This window comes from Poecilia latipinna, unplaced genomic scaffold (genome assembly GCF_001443285.1).
Source record: "Poecilia latipinna isolate Pla-1442-1.1 unplaced genomic scaffold, P_latipinna-1.0 Scaffold2735, whole genome shotgun sequence".
Lineage (NCBI taxonomy): Eukaryota > Metazoa > Chordata > Actinopteri > Cyprinodontiformes > Poeciliidae > Poecilia > Poecilia latipinna.
In genome coordinates this window covers 90,578-107,494 of record NW_015115351.1, presented here as the reverse complement: position 1 = coordinate 107,494, position 16,917 = coordinate 90,578, and the positions used below count along the sequence as shown (strand labels likewise).

At 40.3% G+C, this 16,917-nt stretch overlaps 4 protein-coding genes across 4 annotated transcripts; 2 read left to right on the top strand and 2 right to left on the bottom strand.

Annotated features, from left to right (window-relative positions):
• The first annotated feature begins 578 nt into the window (after positions 1-578).
• LOC106938959 (olfactory receptor 6N2-like) lies at positions 579-9,997 on the top strand. The gene is made up of 2 exons (XM_015021172.1): positions 579-592; positions 8,938-9,997. The coding sequence occupies exon 2, from the start codon at positions 8,939-8,941 to the stop codon at positions 9,887-9,889; it is 951 nt and encodes a 316-aa protein (XP_014876658.1). The 5' UTR covers positions 579-592; position 8,938; the 3' UTR covers positions 9,890-9,997.
• LOC106938956 (olfactory receptor 11A1-like) lies at positions 805-1,719 on the bottom strand. The gene has a single exon (XM_015021168.1). It carries the CDS (start codon positions 1,717-1,719, stop codon positions 805-807), a length of 915 nt encoding a protein of 304 aa, XP_014876654.1.
• LOC106938955 (olfactory receptor 11A1-like) lies at positions 4,932-5,849 on the bottom strand. Its single transcript, XM_015021167.1, has one exon. The coding sequence runs from the start codon at positions 5,847-5,849 to the stop codon at positions 4,932-4,934; it is 918 nt and encodes a 305-aa protein (XP_014876653.1).
• Positions 9,998-12,715: 2,718 nt separating the features above from the next.
• On the top strand, positions 12,716-14,190 carry LOC106938943 (olfactory receptor 11A1-like). Its single transcript, XM_015021153.1, has one exon. The coding sequence runs from the start codon at positions 12,770-12,772 to the stop codon at positions 13,721-13,723; it is 954 nt and encodes a 317-aa protein (XP_014876639.1). The 5' UTR covers positions 12,716-12,769; the 3' UTR covers positions 13,724-14,190.
• The last annotated feature ends 2,727 nt before the right edge of the window (positions 14,191-16,917 follow it).

Genomic DNA, 16,917 nt, shown 5'->3' with positions numbered 1-16,917 from the left:
ACATAATCCTAACATTTTAAAACAAAGTGACAAATGAATGTTGTTAGGTAAAAACTGAGACTACTTAAAATGATCAGTTTCTCTGATTTTACTTTTTAGAGGTATATGTTTGAGTAAAATGAACATTGTTCTTTTATTATATGAACTACTGACATCATGTCAATGAAATTCCAAGCAAATGTTTTGTGCTTATTTTCAGAAAATGAGAAATGGTCAAAATAAAGACCAGAGCTCAAATAATGCAAAGAAACAAGTTCATATTCATTTAGAAACAACAAAACTAATGATTTAACTCAGTTCAGAAATCTATATTTAGTGGAAAACCAGGAGGTTTTCAATGGGGTTCAGTGCAGTGGGCTCTTCATGTTTTCCAGAGCTGTATATGTACAAAATGTTTAATATTTTGTTTTGGCTGTAAATATACAACTAAACCTTTCATAAAACATTGCTAAATAACATCACGTCAGTGACAGGCTTTATTAACAAAAATTTGTGCAGCATTTTGAAATATATTTACAAAAAAACATAGGCACAAGGATCTTCTTTAGCTTCACAGAACAACCATTTGTTGTTTATATATATATATATATATATAAAACTATAACTATAATGATAGTACATCCTGTCTTAAATTACACAGGCTTTAAAACAAACTAGTTTAGAGTATCCTTATTGTATTTAAGGGAAATTAATGTGAGAAACACACAAAACTGATAAAATTCCACATGTTTACCTCTAATTATTAAAAAGTTTTCAAAAATAAATCAGACAAAAGACAAAAACGACCAAAGCTTTAAAAAGCTGTCACTTTCCTCTGGTGTGACAGAACAACCGCTTCAGGTGTTTATAAATTTCTCCCACTTTCAGTCCATATATGACTGGATTAAAAAGAGGATTATACATTATTATTTGCATTGTCATTACAAAACGTACAGTCGTTGAAATATCAGATTCCAACCTAACAATAATCATGTCATAAGTGAGCAAACAGGAGTAGTTGATTAACACCAGCAGGTGAGGTAAACACGTCTGTGCAGCTTTTTTCCTCACTTTCCCACAGCTTCTATAGGCCACTATGATAATCATTGTGTAAGTGAACAGTATGAAAACCATCGGAAGAAGACTGAGGTTGAACAGAACCACTAAGCCGTAGATCACTATCGCTCTTGAAGCCACGCAGAGAAGATAATTCACTGAATTGTTACAAAAAATGCCTTTCAGAGTGAAACCACAGAGTTTTAAATGAGCAAACAGAACAATAGCCACAGCTATATGGCAGGCAGGCACAAGCCACGCCAAGACGAGGAAGCTCCTCACTTTTGTTTTTCTCATAATGGTTGGATATTGCAGAGGCTTACATATGGACACATATCTGTCATAAGCCATTGCAGCCAACAGTAAAAATTCAGAACCGCTTAAAGAGTAGAACAAAAAAGCCTGAAAGAGACACGCTTCATAAGCTATGATCTGCTTTTCAGATAAGAAGTCGATCAAAAGCTTTGGGTAGACCACGGTGGTGAAGAGCATGGAGTTCATCAGCAGAGCAGCGATGAAAACGTACATGGGCTCATGGAGGTTTCTGTGGATCACAATCAGACAAAACACTGTGGAGTTGCTGGACAGGATCAAAACATAACCTGTAAACATGAGAACAAAGTAGACATATCTGTATTTTTCAACCTCTACATGACCATCAAGAGTGATGTATGTGACATTCATTTCAGTGGGCAACGTAGTTATGAAAACAGAAGAGAAACAAGTGAGACAGACTAACAGTTTTAAAGCCGTGCGAGCGAGAAGAGACGTCTTCTCCGTTTGTGAACTGTTTGAGACACGGGGACCTTTTAAAGAGACTTCTTTATCCACCGTGGATTTCAGACACTATTCCTTGAAGACAGGTTGGCATGGTAACAACTTCTGACAAGTTTAAGGGATGTGTGAGAAGCGATGGCTCAAATTGCATACGCATTACTTTTACAGTGAAGTTGGCTTCCATTAATCACATTATTTTTTAATTTGTCGTAAAACAAACATCAAATTTTCTGCTAAGCGTAGACATTTAATGGCACTGACAGTTTAGATCTTCTAGCCTGTTATATGCTTTGTGTTTTTAACTTACAGCTCTATACATGAGGGAACAGATGAAACAAAAACAAAAAGATTTCCAAGAAAAAAATAGCTTCCCCTGTAAAGGTCTTTATTGGGTCTTGAGTTCAAATTTGAGATTTTGAAGTGTATTCATGTAGCACATTTAAAATCAAATACAATGTTACCCAAAGTTCTGTGCAGACGATATACAAATTATTTTGAAATGTCTCGTTTGCTTGTACTGAGTCAAATAATGGGGCCATAAGAAGGACTCTGGAGAACTTGGCTGCATATGAGGAGGTAATCCAGGATCTTGATTCAGTTCTGATGGAAAAACTGCAGGAAAACCGGAGTTGAACACTGTTCTAGGGATTTGTAGTGATTGGTTCCTTTGCCTTGTACTTCTGTTTAAGATGACAGCAATGATGAACATGGCACCAGAGAGAAATGATGATGAGGATGAAGACAGTCTAGGAGAGGAGGATGGTGACAATGATCTTGACACAAGAGAGGATGATGATGATGCCATGGATAGGATAAGAAGGCGTTGAAGGGTTTTTAAGACTGTAAGGCAAGGATAAAAATGACACAAGATGACGACGGTAATCTAGAAGCACTTTCTGGAAACAGAATTGAAGGAGTTTCTGAAGACAGCACCCTTTTTTATTAAGTTTGAGTCTCTAGAGCCTCAAACTGTTATCCTCAAGGGCCTGCCAGTAACTTAGATGTCTCTCTGTTTCAGCACACCTGGATCCAATATGAACTCATCAGCAGACCTTGACTGCAAGGTAGAGAGACTGTTTCACAATAATTTAATTCAATTTTGTAGGACAAGGGACACACGTAAAAGTTGTAGGACTCCGGCCCTCGAGGACTGCAGTCAGAGACCACTGCCGATCAGATTGGTGTTTCTCATTTCTGGTCCTCAAGGCCCACTGACCTGCACATTTCAGATGTGTTCAAATGACTGCATGACCTCGTCTGCTTGCAGAAGTCTGTTCATCACCCACTCCTTCAGGTCAGCTGTGTGGCAGAAGGAAAAAATGTGTTGACTTTCAGTTGTGACTGTGCTTTCTTGTATGTCATGAACTGCTGTGACCATAAATATATTTGGTGTTTTAGTGACTTGGGAGAGCAGTGCTTGCTTGTTGGGGGAGGCAGTATGCTTCGTTTGTGACTTGCTTCCTGGAGAAGTACAATTCTTAACTCTCTTTTCCTGGGACTTCTGGTTCTTATTTTTTACAGTTAAGAGACAGAATTTCACTCTCCTACTGTGAGACCTGAGTGTAAACCTTGATGGTTCCCTTAGGAAGGTGAGAGCAGTGATCCAATCTAGCTTCTATCATTTCAGACCGCTAGATAAAACATTTGGCTTCCCTTCACCGACTCCCTGTCTATCTTAGGGTTCAATTAAATTTAACTTTTTGTTTTTAAATCACTGCGGCTCAAACCTTGCGTAGTTCTGAGCCGTTCCTTTCATGCTCCGAAACACGAGGTCCAGTGCAGAGTTATTGCTTTCCGTTCCCAGATCTAAGCTGGTGAAGACAGTCTTCTCTGTGGCGTGTTTCTGGAATAGCCTCTCCCTAAATATTAAGTCAGGAGAAACTCTAGAGCATTTTAAATCCCTTTTTTATTAAGTCTCGACTTTTTGCACATTGACCCAAATGGTTTTGTTTTACTGTTACATTCTTTCTTACCAACTGTCTTTGTTAGCTTAACAGCCTCTTAAGCAGCTTTTTTAAGCTTAAGTGGCCTTTATTTGAGAGCAGTTAGACAGGAATTTGGGTAATGAAAGAGGGGGAAGACATGGGGCAAAGGTCATCAGGCCAGGAATCGAACCTGCGGCGGCCGCGTCGAGGACTAAGGCCTCTTTATGTGGGTTGTGCTTAACCCCTGCACCACCACAGCCACTATATGCTGTTTCTGCTTCCGTCTTTTTTGATTTTTAACAATATGGTTTGTGTTTACATGCAAAGCACTTTGTGCAGTTTGTTCTGTTGGAAACATGCTGTGTGAATAAATTTGACCTTGATGTGTCTGAAAGAGGTTGTTTTGCTAAAGGTTAGTTATTTTTTATTTAAGAAGAACCTTTTCGTGAGCAGTCATCTCAAAGTGTTCAAAGAAGAAGAATATGTTTTGAATATGTTCTCTTTCAGTCAAAAATACTCTTTTCATTTGCTATTGTCTCTGCTGATGTGGACCAAACTACTTAAAAAAACACGATCTAACTGAACATCTCTAACACCCCAACGATCGACCACCTCAACGCTAAAGCGCTAATCTAGAACCGTAAGCCTCCTCAGTTCTCTACTTCCCCAAATTCAAGCCCCACTTGAGCCGACAATCTCTCTCCAGAATCCTGAGACCAGAACCTCATTGTACCAATTCATTATTTATTGTAAATAAACCTTTTTCTTACCTGCATTCTTTGTATAATTTTGCATGTAGGTCAAGAAAATAACCAAAATCCTGACAACTGGGATGGGATTTTTTTTTTAATGTTACGTCAATACTTAATCCAAAAAAAAACATTTATTTTACCTTATATGTCATAAAAAAAGGTTTATGCAGCAGTTCCTGTAACAAGTGGAATGAAAAGGGAGAAGAAACACAAACACAATATTTCATATTTAAATATAATATTTAGCTTTTATTTGACTTATAATGTGTGACAGTCAATCATTCACTGCTTTTGTTTCAATGATCACAACTTTTATATGTCTTCAATTTTTTGTTGAGTTCATGGAAAACACAACTAAAAGGCAATAAATCAGCCTGTAGTTAGATGATAACGTTCAAATACTTTAAATAAATAGTTTGAAGGAACAAAAATAATCTGCAGATTATTTTACACGACCGAAAAAACGTTTTAGGTGTTTGGAGATTTCTTTCATTTTCAAACCGTAGACAATTGGATTAAAGAGAGGATGGTACAGCAACACCTGCATCGTCATTAACAAGCGTACTGTTTTCGAGATGTCCGACTCCAGTCTGGTCGCAATCACATCGTAAACACAGAAGAGTGAGTAGTTGAATAAAATCAGCAGGTGAGGTAAACATGTCTGTGCTGCTTTTCTCCTGACAGCTTTACCGCTCCGGTACGACATAACTAGGATCCTCGCGTAGGTAAAAACTACGTAAAGGAAAGGAAAAAATGTAATACTTAGCAAATTAATCACACCCAAAAGGGACAGCGTGTGCGAGATCTTGCAAGCGAGCTTATGAATGGCTGAGTTACAAAAAAATCCTTTCAGGTTGAAGCTACAAAGTCTGTGTTTAGCCGTCAGTAACCAGAGAGCAACCAGACAGGCAGGCAAAAGCCAGGCCACAAACAGCAGGACGCAGACGGTGGTTTTCCTCATCACGTTTGCATATCGCAGAGGCCTAAATATAGACACGTACCTGTCATACGCCATGGCTGCCAGCAGTAACAACTCTGCATTCCCAGTAACATAATAAAAGAAATATTGAAAGTGGCACATTGCGTGTGATATGATCTGTCTCTCAGACAGGAAGTCGACCAAAAGCTTCGGGTAGATTGCCGTGCTAAAAAGAACAGCATTCAGCAACAAGGCCGCGATGAAGACGTACATGGGCTCATAGAGATTTTGGTGAATTACAATGAGGTAAACAATCGTGCAGTTACAGCAAACAATCAGAATGTACACCGTCAAAATCGTTAGAAAGTACAAATATCGATATTTCTCCACCTCAACATACCCGTCGAGCGTTATGTAGGTTTCATTCAATTTGTCACCCATCGAACCAGTGAGAAATCTAAGTCAGTAGAGCAACCTTGTTACCAACATATTGACTGATAAAACTCCTTCAGAAGACACTGAAAATATAATCTGAATTTGAAGGGACTTAACGACAACAATCAGCTGTTATTTACGATGAAGTCAACCCAGCAGTTTGAGAGGGAAGTCCCTTTGAGTTTCCAGGATGTTGTTCTCATAAAGGTACATATTTCCCTCTGGAGCTCATTAAACTTTCCAACTAATGGATCCAACTCTCCAAACACAGGAGGCCGAATTTATTAGATGTTGTCTTTATTATTGTGACATGATCAATACACGAACAAGTTATGGTTTGGGCTTGTGTCAGTAATTGTGTTGATAGTATAATTTAGTTTTAAGTAAATTATTAATGGGCTGTCTGGATATCTACTTATAGCACAATCAAGTAACTATGTTACCTTTCTTGTTATAAAAATGCTATATATCAAATATGACTAAAGAAATCATCACCACATGGCTGCTCTATTAACTCTTTAACAAGGTTTTTACCAGCGTTGCACTGAGAAGTAGTTTGCATAATGAGCTCACCAAATGCTCAGCTCCACCAGGTGTTTGCTAAATGCTGCTGACTAGTCTGAAGGAGCTGAGTGGGGGAGTCACGAGGAGGGGTGTCTTGTGAGGTGGAAGCTTGAAAATTTGGAAATTGCAAACTTGGCAACACTCCAGGTATGTTTTGGACTAACCCAGGGTGAAACAGCGAACCAAAATCCCCACTCCATGGACTCCCTCCCCCTCCACCTTCCCTCCTACCCTCTAGCCCCAACATGGGTTCCCCACCATGTTGGGAGCACACAAACATCAAACACATGCACCCAAACACAGTTGTCACAAATTTCCCATCCATAAATCTCCCACCGCCTGTCCCTAAAGGGGACATCCCTGCAGGAGAGCTCCAATCCCAAAAAGGTGATGAGAGGATGCTCAGCACACAGCTCCATTTCATTGTCACCGCCCAACCAACCAACCAAAATGTCAGCAGCCCTGCACCCAAAAAAGGATGCAACCACCCCACAACCCTCTACTCCCAATCGTCTCTGGGGGGCTGACTTTGAGAAGGAAGTCGCTCTGTTGCCCCCCAACCCCGGCCTGCCCGCACGAAACAATACCATGCCAGTCAGGAACCCATACCCAAACCGACGCACTGCTCCAGGCCAAGCTCAATCTGCCTGCCACAAAGAGTCACCACAAGGTGCACCCCACTGCTTTGCCCACCTGACAGAGACAGAGTGAGTGGGGGCCAGACCAGCAGGAAGAAGCAGCAGAGGAAGGCTAGTCCAGCACACCAAAGATCAGGCACCCAACCAACCCCTCACCACGAACCCACAGGCATGCTGGCAGCTCACTATCTACACACAACACATCCACCTTAAATGGCACACCAGGTCCAAAATGAAACCACGTTCCCGATTACTGCCACACACCTCTAATGGCCAGCAACAGCCAGCCAGAAACCCGGGGTCACTTTGGCCAATGAAGGGTTGGCCATCGCAGTCAGGACTCGTGATCCAAAAGTCTGAGCAATCCTGGGAGAACCAGAATCCCCCCAAAGCCCGAAGCCACATGGCCTGCTCCTCCTGCCGGCCCCCCAACTCCTAACAGAGAATAGGGGTATGAAAAGACCCCAAAAGACTTTTCCATACGTTGTGGGGTTTCTCCTTATCCTAAAGCCAAACAAAATCAGATTAACATTTATTCGTAACATGTCGGAGCTTGTGTGAAGGGGTGAGATCCACATAGTTTAGACCAGTGGTTCCCAAACTTTTTCTTTTGCGCTCCCCCCAGTGGTTTCCAAACATTTTCTGCGCCCCCCCCCTATCTGGTTGAAACGACGAGTGTGTGTGTGTGTGGGGGGGCCTCGACTTTTTTGGGGGCAAAATGAAAATAGACACCAGCATCGGTAGCCTACAAGCTACTTGTTAAGCTTAAGGTTCTGTATTTATATTAGCTAGTCATCTTTTAGTTAACATTACCTGCATCCAACAGCTTTACTCAACTCAGTCGGTTAGTTTGGGGGAAAAACTGAAAAGTTCTTTGCATTTTGCTGGTTTGCTGCCGTGATTCTAACACAAACCTGCATAGCTCCGCACAGCAGCAGCAGGTCTCCTTCACAGGTGGAAACCCAGCGCGAGCGTCGGAGCGCTCATGTTGCGTTTAAAGGCGGCTCGGAAAAACAGGTTACAACATGTTAACAACGGATTAAACAGTTTTAACTGCTGATAAAAGTGACAGAGGACACAAATATGGGAAGTGTGGCAGCCTCTACTGTATTAAATTGACATAGGAATAACAGAGAGTTGGCCATTCTAAGGTAAAAAACCAGCGCATACAGTGTTCATGTTTTTTTTTGTTTTTTTTTTTATCCAGACGGCTTCCCGCGCCCCCCCTGCAATGACACGGAGCCCCCCCTAGGGGGCGCGCCCCACAGTTTGGGAACCTCTGGTTTAGACTGTTGGGACTGTTTCAGTCTGTTTCTGGCTGGATTCTTTCTGGCCCATCTCCAGATGGGGTCGGGACCGGCATCTAGGCCTGGATGGCTTGGCTGGTGCTCAGATTCAGGTGTTTGTCAGATGCACTCTCAGTTGGGCTGCTATTGCCACTAAATACATCTTGTATCAGCTTGAACTTTCCAATGATGTCAGTTATTAGTATTATATGTGCATATGTTGTTTGTTGTTTTTTATCCTCTTTCCGCAGGTCAGAGTTCAAAGGTGTTGACTTGTGTTCTCTATATGCTAATTTCTCTTCCCTACTCTTATCTCCTTTCCTTTTAAGCCTTTTCCTTTTTTCTATTTTATTTGTGTCCATTACATTTCAAATAAACCCAACACATTTTTTGTAAAGTTTTATATATACATATGAAATAGAAGCTGTAATTCTCCGCTTGTGAAAGTAAATCTGTTGGGCCTGATAGAAGATGTTGATGGCTGATGTAATGGACCTCCAGAGACGAGCTGTCTGGAGGTTCGTAACGTGCTGAAGCAACCTTATAAAATTTTATCAAAGGCTCAGTGTGCTTCATTTCAAGCAGCGGACTCACTGAGTGCACTACCATGAACAATGAGATGAATGTTACCTACATTTTTCTGGATGGGTATGTGGAAATGAGCAAATACAGATATGCTTACTTTCTTCTGATGTTCTCAGCCTACGTCCTAATCATATGCAGTAATTTGACAATCGTGTACCTCATCTGGGTTAACAAAAACCTCCATGAACCAATGTATGTCTTCATTGCTGCCTTGCTGGTGAATTGTGTCTTTTACAGCAGCACCACTTACCCAAAGCTTCTGATTGACTTCTTGTCTGAAAAGCAGAGAATAACCTACGAAGCCTGCCTCCTTCAGTTTTATTTCTTTTACTTTGTGGGTCCGGCAGAGTTCTTTCTGTTAGCGGTCATGTCTTATGATCGGTATGTGTCCATATGTAAGCCTCTGCTCTATCCAACAATTATGACAAACACCACTGTCACCATTTTCCTGGTTTTCTCTTGGTTCGTTCCTGCTTGCCACGCATCAATTCCACTAATAATGCTCAGCAGCACCAAAGTTAAACTCTGCAGCTTTAACATCAGAGGGATATTTTGTAACAATGCAGTCTACACGCTTCAGTGCGTGATGCCGAGATCTCTTGCTATATTCGGTGTGTTTGCCATTCTAGATATTGTAATACTTCCTATACTTTTCATCCTGTTCTCCTATACAAAGATCCTGATCATTTCCTACAGGAGCAGCAAAGAGGTCAGGAGAAAAGCAGCTGAGACCTGCCTGCCCCACTTGTTGGTGTTGTTCAGCCTGACTTTGTTGAGCGTGTACGACATATGCATTGTACGCGTGGAGTCAGACTTTTCAAAAACGGCCCGTTTAATCATGACGTTGCAGATTGTTCTGTATCACCCTTTGTTTAACCCGTTTATATACGGATTTAAAATGAAGGAAATTTACAAACATCTGAAGAGGTTGTTCTGGCAAGGAAAAGCTGTCTTCAGTAAAAATCTGCAGTAATTGCAGTCAATACTTCTGATGCACCATATGCAAAATATGTTTTACCTAATGTCGTTTAAAGTTTTACTATTATTGTGTCTATTTATCTGACGAATGTCAATATTACAAGTTTGCAGCGGATAAATATTAGAAATAAAATCACCAAATTAGCCCATGTATACAATGTATTCATTTGTAAATGTTTGTATTATCCTTTACAGAATAAAATTTGCCAAACAATTTTGATTTTGTTATTTCTGCCCCCTTACTCTAAAACTCTGTGCACATCAACAATTAATAAATAATATAATTAATAGACTGTGAGACGATCAGATAGTGTTGCTCATGAATTAAAATGTATACAGTTTCAATTCGAGATGCCACTACTAGTGGAACAAATATCATACAATAGAGGAAAAATTACATTTAAGATAAAGTAATCCTTTAAGTTTACTAGATAAACACACGTCACGATGTCAGTGTTTTGGTGTGTTGTGGGGATTTGCGTTCAACAGTTTCAGTTTTCTTTCAGATAAAGGTTTTATTTCTTGTTTGTAAGTATCAAGGTAATTACTTCTTCAGCTCAATCTCCTTCCTGTTAATGCAGCTCCTGTAGATCAGTTATTCCCCTCACCTGTCCACCGTAGTGTTTAAGTTAGAGTCATGGCTTTGTCTGTTGCAGGATTCTTGTACATCTTACGTCTGTTATTTGGTCAAGTCAAGTCTCTGAAATAAATCTACATTATGCCACGCTGCCGTTCGTATTTTGGCTCACCTTTATTTCCTTCACCACCAACCCTGAAAAGAGATGCTTAAATATTGTCTGCACTTTCTCATCGAGTTAATTGCAGGGTTCTAGTTAACAGCATTTTAAGTGAAAACCATATGTCAATATTTTCAACTCAAAAACTATTTTTGCTATTATTGAATAATTAGACATGTGAACTCAAAAATATGCTCACATGTCATGTTTTGCTTTTAACCCATTACTTAGGTTATTCAAGCATCAGACTGGTGGACATTTACTCATTCAGCATTCAAGTGTTTTAGGAATCATTCGTGGAACTTTGTTGAATAAATATTTCTTTAGAAATGCGAACTGTATATGCCGACATTCGCGTTTGGGAGGTCTGTGTTTGCTGCAACATGTTTATCAGAAGCCAGTTGTTAGTGTTAGTTTGTACTTTTGATGACATGCAAGTACAGATGTTGAAAATGCCATTGTCAGCCAATGGAGGGCATCTGAAGATGGCGTGGTGCTACTTTGTGAAAACAGACCCTGGCTGAAATATTAGGTAAAAAAGGAGGCAGCAGACTTTTTATTTTGTGTACAATATATCTGCCCTAGCATTTGTGAACAAATAGGCTTTAGAAATTGGAAACATACCTTAGAAAAAGATAAAGGACTTTTGGGAAACAAGCATGGTTCCTCAAAATGCTCATCTCTTCCTTCCATTGAGGCCAAGGTTGGAAACTGCTGAATGATGATGTCACCTACAATGTTGATGAGGACATTAAGAAATAAGCGTCAATGACATTTAGGTACGCTGCAGTCAACTACTTAATTGTCCATCAACAAATGACAGCACAGATTCTCAGGGGGAGTCAGAAGTGCATACAGTAATTCCTAATAATTTTAAAATAGTTGACAAATTGCAGACCTCAGGGTAAAAATGCAGAATACCACCAATGACACCTCTAAAACATGACTTTCATTAACCTTCCCATGTCTACTGTCCCTACACATGTATACGCTCCTACCATCTGGTATGCCACCAGTCAATTGCTTGCCCTGCAGAAACATCTGCACTACAGCTTTCATCTGCTTGATGCACCTCTCTGGTTCTTGGTGGATTCTTCTGGGATGAAGACATGCAATGTTCCTAACCATGGGAAATTTTAGGGGACATTTTCCCTGCAACTTTCCCACCACCTTGACAAGGCAATGCAAACACTCTTGCCTGAAGTTGAGCACCGAAAGCTCCCCTACTTTAAGTCAGTTACCCCATTCCAGGTTAAATTTATATTCTTCTTGCAAACTTTGCAAAAAGCTTGGCGATCGTCTCCCATGACCGACATAGATGCCGGGTCTTCAAGCCAAAGCTGCGCGAACTTACATTTCCCCATGGTGGGGTGCAAAATGACTTGCTACTTCCAGAAAATTAGGCGGTTTCGACAGTGCGCATGCGCACAGTGGGTCCCCGAGCAGAACATCAACGTCAGCTAAGGGTATATTTTTACAGAATACAGCTTGTATAGTTAAACGAACTTAAAACAAAAAGTCATCATCAACGGAAAAATGAAAATTTTGAAGCGGTTAATGAAAAATTTACTACCAAGTGAAATTCTGCTTGTTACCTTCTACTACCTTTTACTGGCCTTAATTTGAGCCAATTTAATTTACTACCTTTTACCACCATGCGGAAACCCTGATTTATGTCCAACTTAGCCTGGTCATTGCCTTCCTGAGTTATTCTGTTCTATTAAAATCACAGGTCAACTCAGACATACCACAGCAAACCATCACATTTCAGCTGTCCGTATAGCTAACATGCAAGTTTAATGGTAGTTGAACAGAACTAGAAGAAAACCCACGTACTGAATAACATGTTACACAAACTCTTTAACAGAATTCATTATGAATATGCCAACCCTAGCTACTATTTGCAGAGTAGTGATAACTTTAAGAAAACTTTTGGCCTCCAAGGTTTTATGAACTTGGTAAGCTGCAAGATTTTTGAGTTAATGAGTCCCATGGAGAATAAGTGAATATAATAAAAACCTACACGCACCAAGACCAACTGCTTTGCACATTTTGAGAGAGAGCAGACAACAGACATACTTTCAAATTCCTTTCAATTTTTAAAAGTGAAACCATTGCCACTTTCTGTTCATGATGTTATGTTTGTGTACAGCATATTTATGGATGGTGAAGTTAATGAAACATTTTTGACTCTTGATGGACATGTAGAATTGCATAAATACAGGTATCTGTATTTTGTTGTCACACTGACTGTGTACATTTTTATTGTTGTTGCTAACCTGACCATTGTGTATGTCATATGGATGCATGAAAACCTCCATGAGCCCATGTACGTTTTCATCGCCGCTTTGCTTCTGAACTCTGTTATTTTCAGCACTAACATTTATCCAAAACTGCTGTCAGATTTTCTATCTGAAAAACAGATTATATCATATCCGGCTTGTTACGTGCAGTTTTTTCTCTACTATTGTTTGGGCGCTTCAGAGTTTTCACTGCTGGCAGCAATGGCCTACGATCGCTACGTGTCTATATGCAAACCTCTGCAATATGCAACAATAATGGGAAGAACCACAGTTAGTATTTACTTGAGTCTAGCTTGGCTGGTGCCTGCGTGTCTGATTGCAGTTATGGTAGTGCTGAATGTTAATGTAAAGCTCTGTAAATATGATATAAATGGAATTTTATGTAATAATTCAATCTACGGTCTCCACTGCGTAGACTCGAAGGTGCAAACCGTGTTTGGTGCCGTTGTGTTGGTTTTGACTCTGTTGTTCCCTCTGCTTTTCATAGTTTTTACTTACACCAGAATATTTATCATATCCTATCGCAGCTCTAAAGAAGTCAGAAAGAAAGCAGCTCAGACCTGCTTACCCCATCTGCTGGTGTTGATCAGTTTCTCCTGTTTGTGTGCGTTTGATGTCATCATAGCTCGACTGGGATCCAACCTTACGAAGGTTGTCCGTTTAATAATGACTTTACAGGCAGTTCTGTATCATCCTCTGTTTAATCCAATCATATATGGCTTAAAAATGAAGGAGATATCTAAACAACTGAAAAGGTTGTTCTCTCAAGCTAAAGTAACACACTTCTAAAGTTTCTTATTATATCAACGTAAGATTATTTGACACATTCTTATACGTTTGTATTGTTAGTCATGCGAAATAAGTAAATGTGCTATGGTTTACAAAAACCTTTTTATGAAGAGCAGTCTTGTCTAACTAATGTAAATTTTCTAGTTCAATTTTGCATAGCTTCTTTCTTAAGGTTGTCGTGTAGAAAAATAAAACTATGGTTGAAATACACAAAAAGTATAAAAAACATGAAATAAGCATCTGATCCAGAGTGAGTAAGTTATAGCGGCCCTCATGTATAACGTAATTGGGACTGTCACAAGAGAAAGAACTGTACACTGTCTTAAAATAATTAACATTACCTGACTCTTTTGAATTAAAGCCATTTTTTCTCCATTAAAAGCCTCTGACTACATTGTTTTTATCTCAGTGGTGTATTGTTGCTCAAGCATATAATACATAAATTTCATTCCAGTTGATACTTGGTTACTGGCACGTAACGCGTTGGTGTTTTTTCTACCAACGTATAAACTTTATTACTGGCTCAATTTTTAGATTCTGAGGTGGTGTTCGATGTAGATTTTGTATAAATCGTGTGCACACAGAAATTGCAGGTATGAAGGCATAGGAAATGCGTGTTCAGCTAAAGGCTGTGAATGGCTAGCTAAAGACTATATATAAGACTAAGGGTATGAATGACAGCTAAGACATGGACCCTGCAAGAGACAAAGACTATGGATGGCTTAAATACACAAAGGGTAATCAAAGAGACAAAACACAGCTGGGAACTAATCAGGGAAACAGACATGACGGCACAGAGACTCAAACAGATCTAACAGAAAACCTATAGAAAACACACAGAGAACTCAAATCACATAGGAAAAATCCAAACCCTGACAGTAGTTAGGCGAATGTTTCTGAGCTCCAACCGGAGCTTATGGTTCTCCTAGTTGGCCACCTTCCTGCAGCCAGCACAATCAATGTGGGACCCAGGTCAACACCTTCCGAGTTGCTAGGTAGATCAAGTACCCGTACATATACAGGTTAAACTGTTGCTATACATATACAGGTTATGTACAGGTACCTGTCTTCACATGCGCCGAATCAGTAAAGAGTTGGACATTGAAAAATGTGATAACCTTAAAGGGGCAGTGTTATGTATTTTCTGGGTACATCTTGCCATTATATAGCACAATCAAGTAGCCATTTTACCTTCAGCTATAAAAATGCTGTATATCAAATATGACTTCAGAGAAATTTGACTTCAGTTTGGAGCCTTGGAATTGGACCTCTGTCTATTTAAGAAGCTCCCATTCTGTCCGACACTCCGCCTTCATTACGTCGTCATGGCAACGCTTCTCCATGCTGTTCTTAGATGCCATTTACAATTATCCTTACAAACTTTCTGTATGACAGATTTTGATTCAATTGATTTACCTTACTTTCTAAATATTTGTGGAAATCATTTGAAGAATTGAAACTTAGTTGTCATCGGTTCATCTGAAGTATTTTGTGTATTTAAGTTTATGTTGAAAACCTCATCTGACCCTGGTTGTTATTTGTAGAGTGGCACTTTTAAGTTTAGATATGACACACTGAAAGAAACAAAAGTTCCCAAGAGAAGAGCTTTAACATTCGACGTAGGTGCCGACGTAAGGTCCAGGTCTCCAGGTTGTTATTCTGAAGGAGGAACAGTTGCTACTCGTTGTTTATTGTGCTGTTTATGATATTATTATGTCTTTGTGAAACACATTTATGGAAGGTGAAGTTAATCAAACATATATAACCCTTGAAGGACATGTAGAGTTGGACAAATTCAGGTATCTTTATTTTGCAGTCATGCTAGCAGCGTATGTTTGCATCGTCGTCTGTAACCTGACCATTGTGTATCTCATATGGACGCACAGAAACCTCCATGAGCCCATGTACGTTTTCATCGCCGCTTTGCTTCTGAACTCTGTTGTTTTCAGCCATGGGCGTAGGTTTGGGTAGGGACGGTAGGGACATGTCCCGACCAATATTCACGGGATATGAAAAAGTCCCGACCAATTTTTGCCATATTGGCTCAAAGAACGTGGATCTACGATCTTTGATTAGCAGCAACAGGCGGTGCGCGGAACGGAAGCTTCTTAGATTGACATTTATTATGAGCCTCCGAGACCGTGTCGGAACGGTGCTGTGGGGGGAGGGGGAGTCAGTTGAATCGTCGGACGTTCTTTGATTAGCTGCAAAAGGCGGTGGCTAGCTGGGCACACGCGTCTCCTTCTGAGTCGCCATGTCGCCACCAAAAAAGAAAAGGACAGACATTAGAAGTTTTTTCGCTACGCCGGCTGTGAGTACAGTGAGTGGACCCATAAGTTAGATATCTATCACATTTGTTGTAAAGTCCGGTGTTTAGTAAGGTCAGCACTGAATGTGAGGTAGAATAGGTCTGTTAATTATGAGCAGCAGAGCAAGGGGCAGAGCAGAACGATGGAGAGGGGGCTGGAGCTTCAGGGCTCCAGGTGAGGGGGTAGTTCTCAGATATGAAATATACTGTGAAATTATCTCAGTAAATATGGCATTTGAAGTGTTAGTCTTAAATTAAGTTAAGCTAGTGTGAATACAAACCAGTGTTCTTGAACTGATCTGCTGAGTATGACTGTATCTGGTTGTATACACAAGATGTATGATATGGTTATGGTTGGGGGGAGGGGTTATTAAGCCAATGTGGGTCCCCCCCCTTCTCAAAAATGTTCGGTGCTCTTGGGCATTTCACTGTGCTGCCGGGGGGCGTGGGGGGGTGTCAAGGTCCCCACCAAAACTTAGACCGAACCTACACCCTTGTTTTCAGCACTAACATTTATCCAAAACTGCTGTCAGATTTTCTATCTGAGAAACAGACTGTATCGTATTCAGCTTGTTATTTGCAGTTTTTTCTCTTTTATTCTCTAAGTGGCTCAGAGTTTTTACTGCTGGCAGCAATGGCCTACGATCGCCACGTGTCTATATGTAAACCTTTACAATATGCAACAGTAATGGGGAGAAACACGGTCAGTATTTACCTGAGTTTGGCCTGGCTGGTGCCTGCCAGTGTTCTTGCTGTACAGGTGGTATTGAGCTCCAATATGAAACTCTGTAAATCAAAATTTCAAGGAATTTTCTGCAATAACTCAATTTATAGCGCCCACTGTTTAAATTCAGAGGTGCATGTTGTATTTGGTGCCGTGGCACTG

Bases quoted from the DNA above. Each gene is read 5' to 3' on its own strand.
- LOC106938943 (XM_015021153.1), top strand. From the start codon at position 12,770: ATGTTTGTGTACAGCATATTTATGGATGGTGAAGTTAATGAAACATTT.
- LOC106938955 (XM_015021167.1), bottom strand. From the start codon at position 5,849: ATGGGTGACAAATTGAATGAAACCTACATAACGCTCGACGGGTATGTT.
- LOC106938956 (XM_015021168.1), bottom strand. From the start codon at position 1,719: ATGAATGTCACATACATCACTCTTGATGGTCATGTAGAGGTTGAAAAA.
- LOC106938959 (XM_015021172.1), top strand. From the start codon at position 8,939: ATGAACAATGAGATGAATGTTACCTACATTTTTCTGGATGGGTATGTG.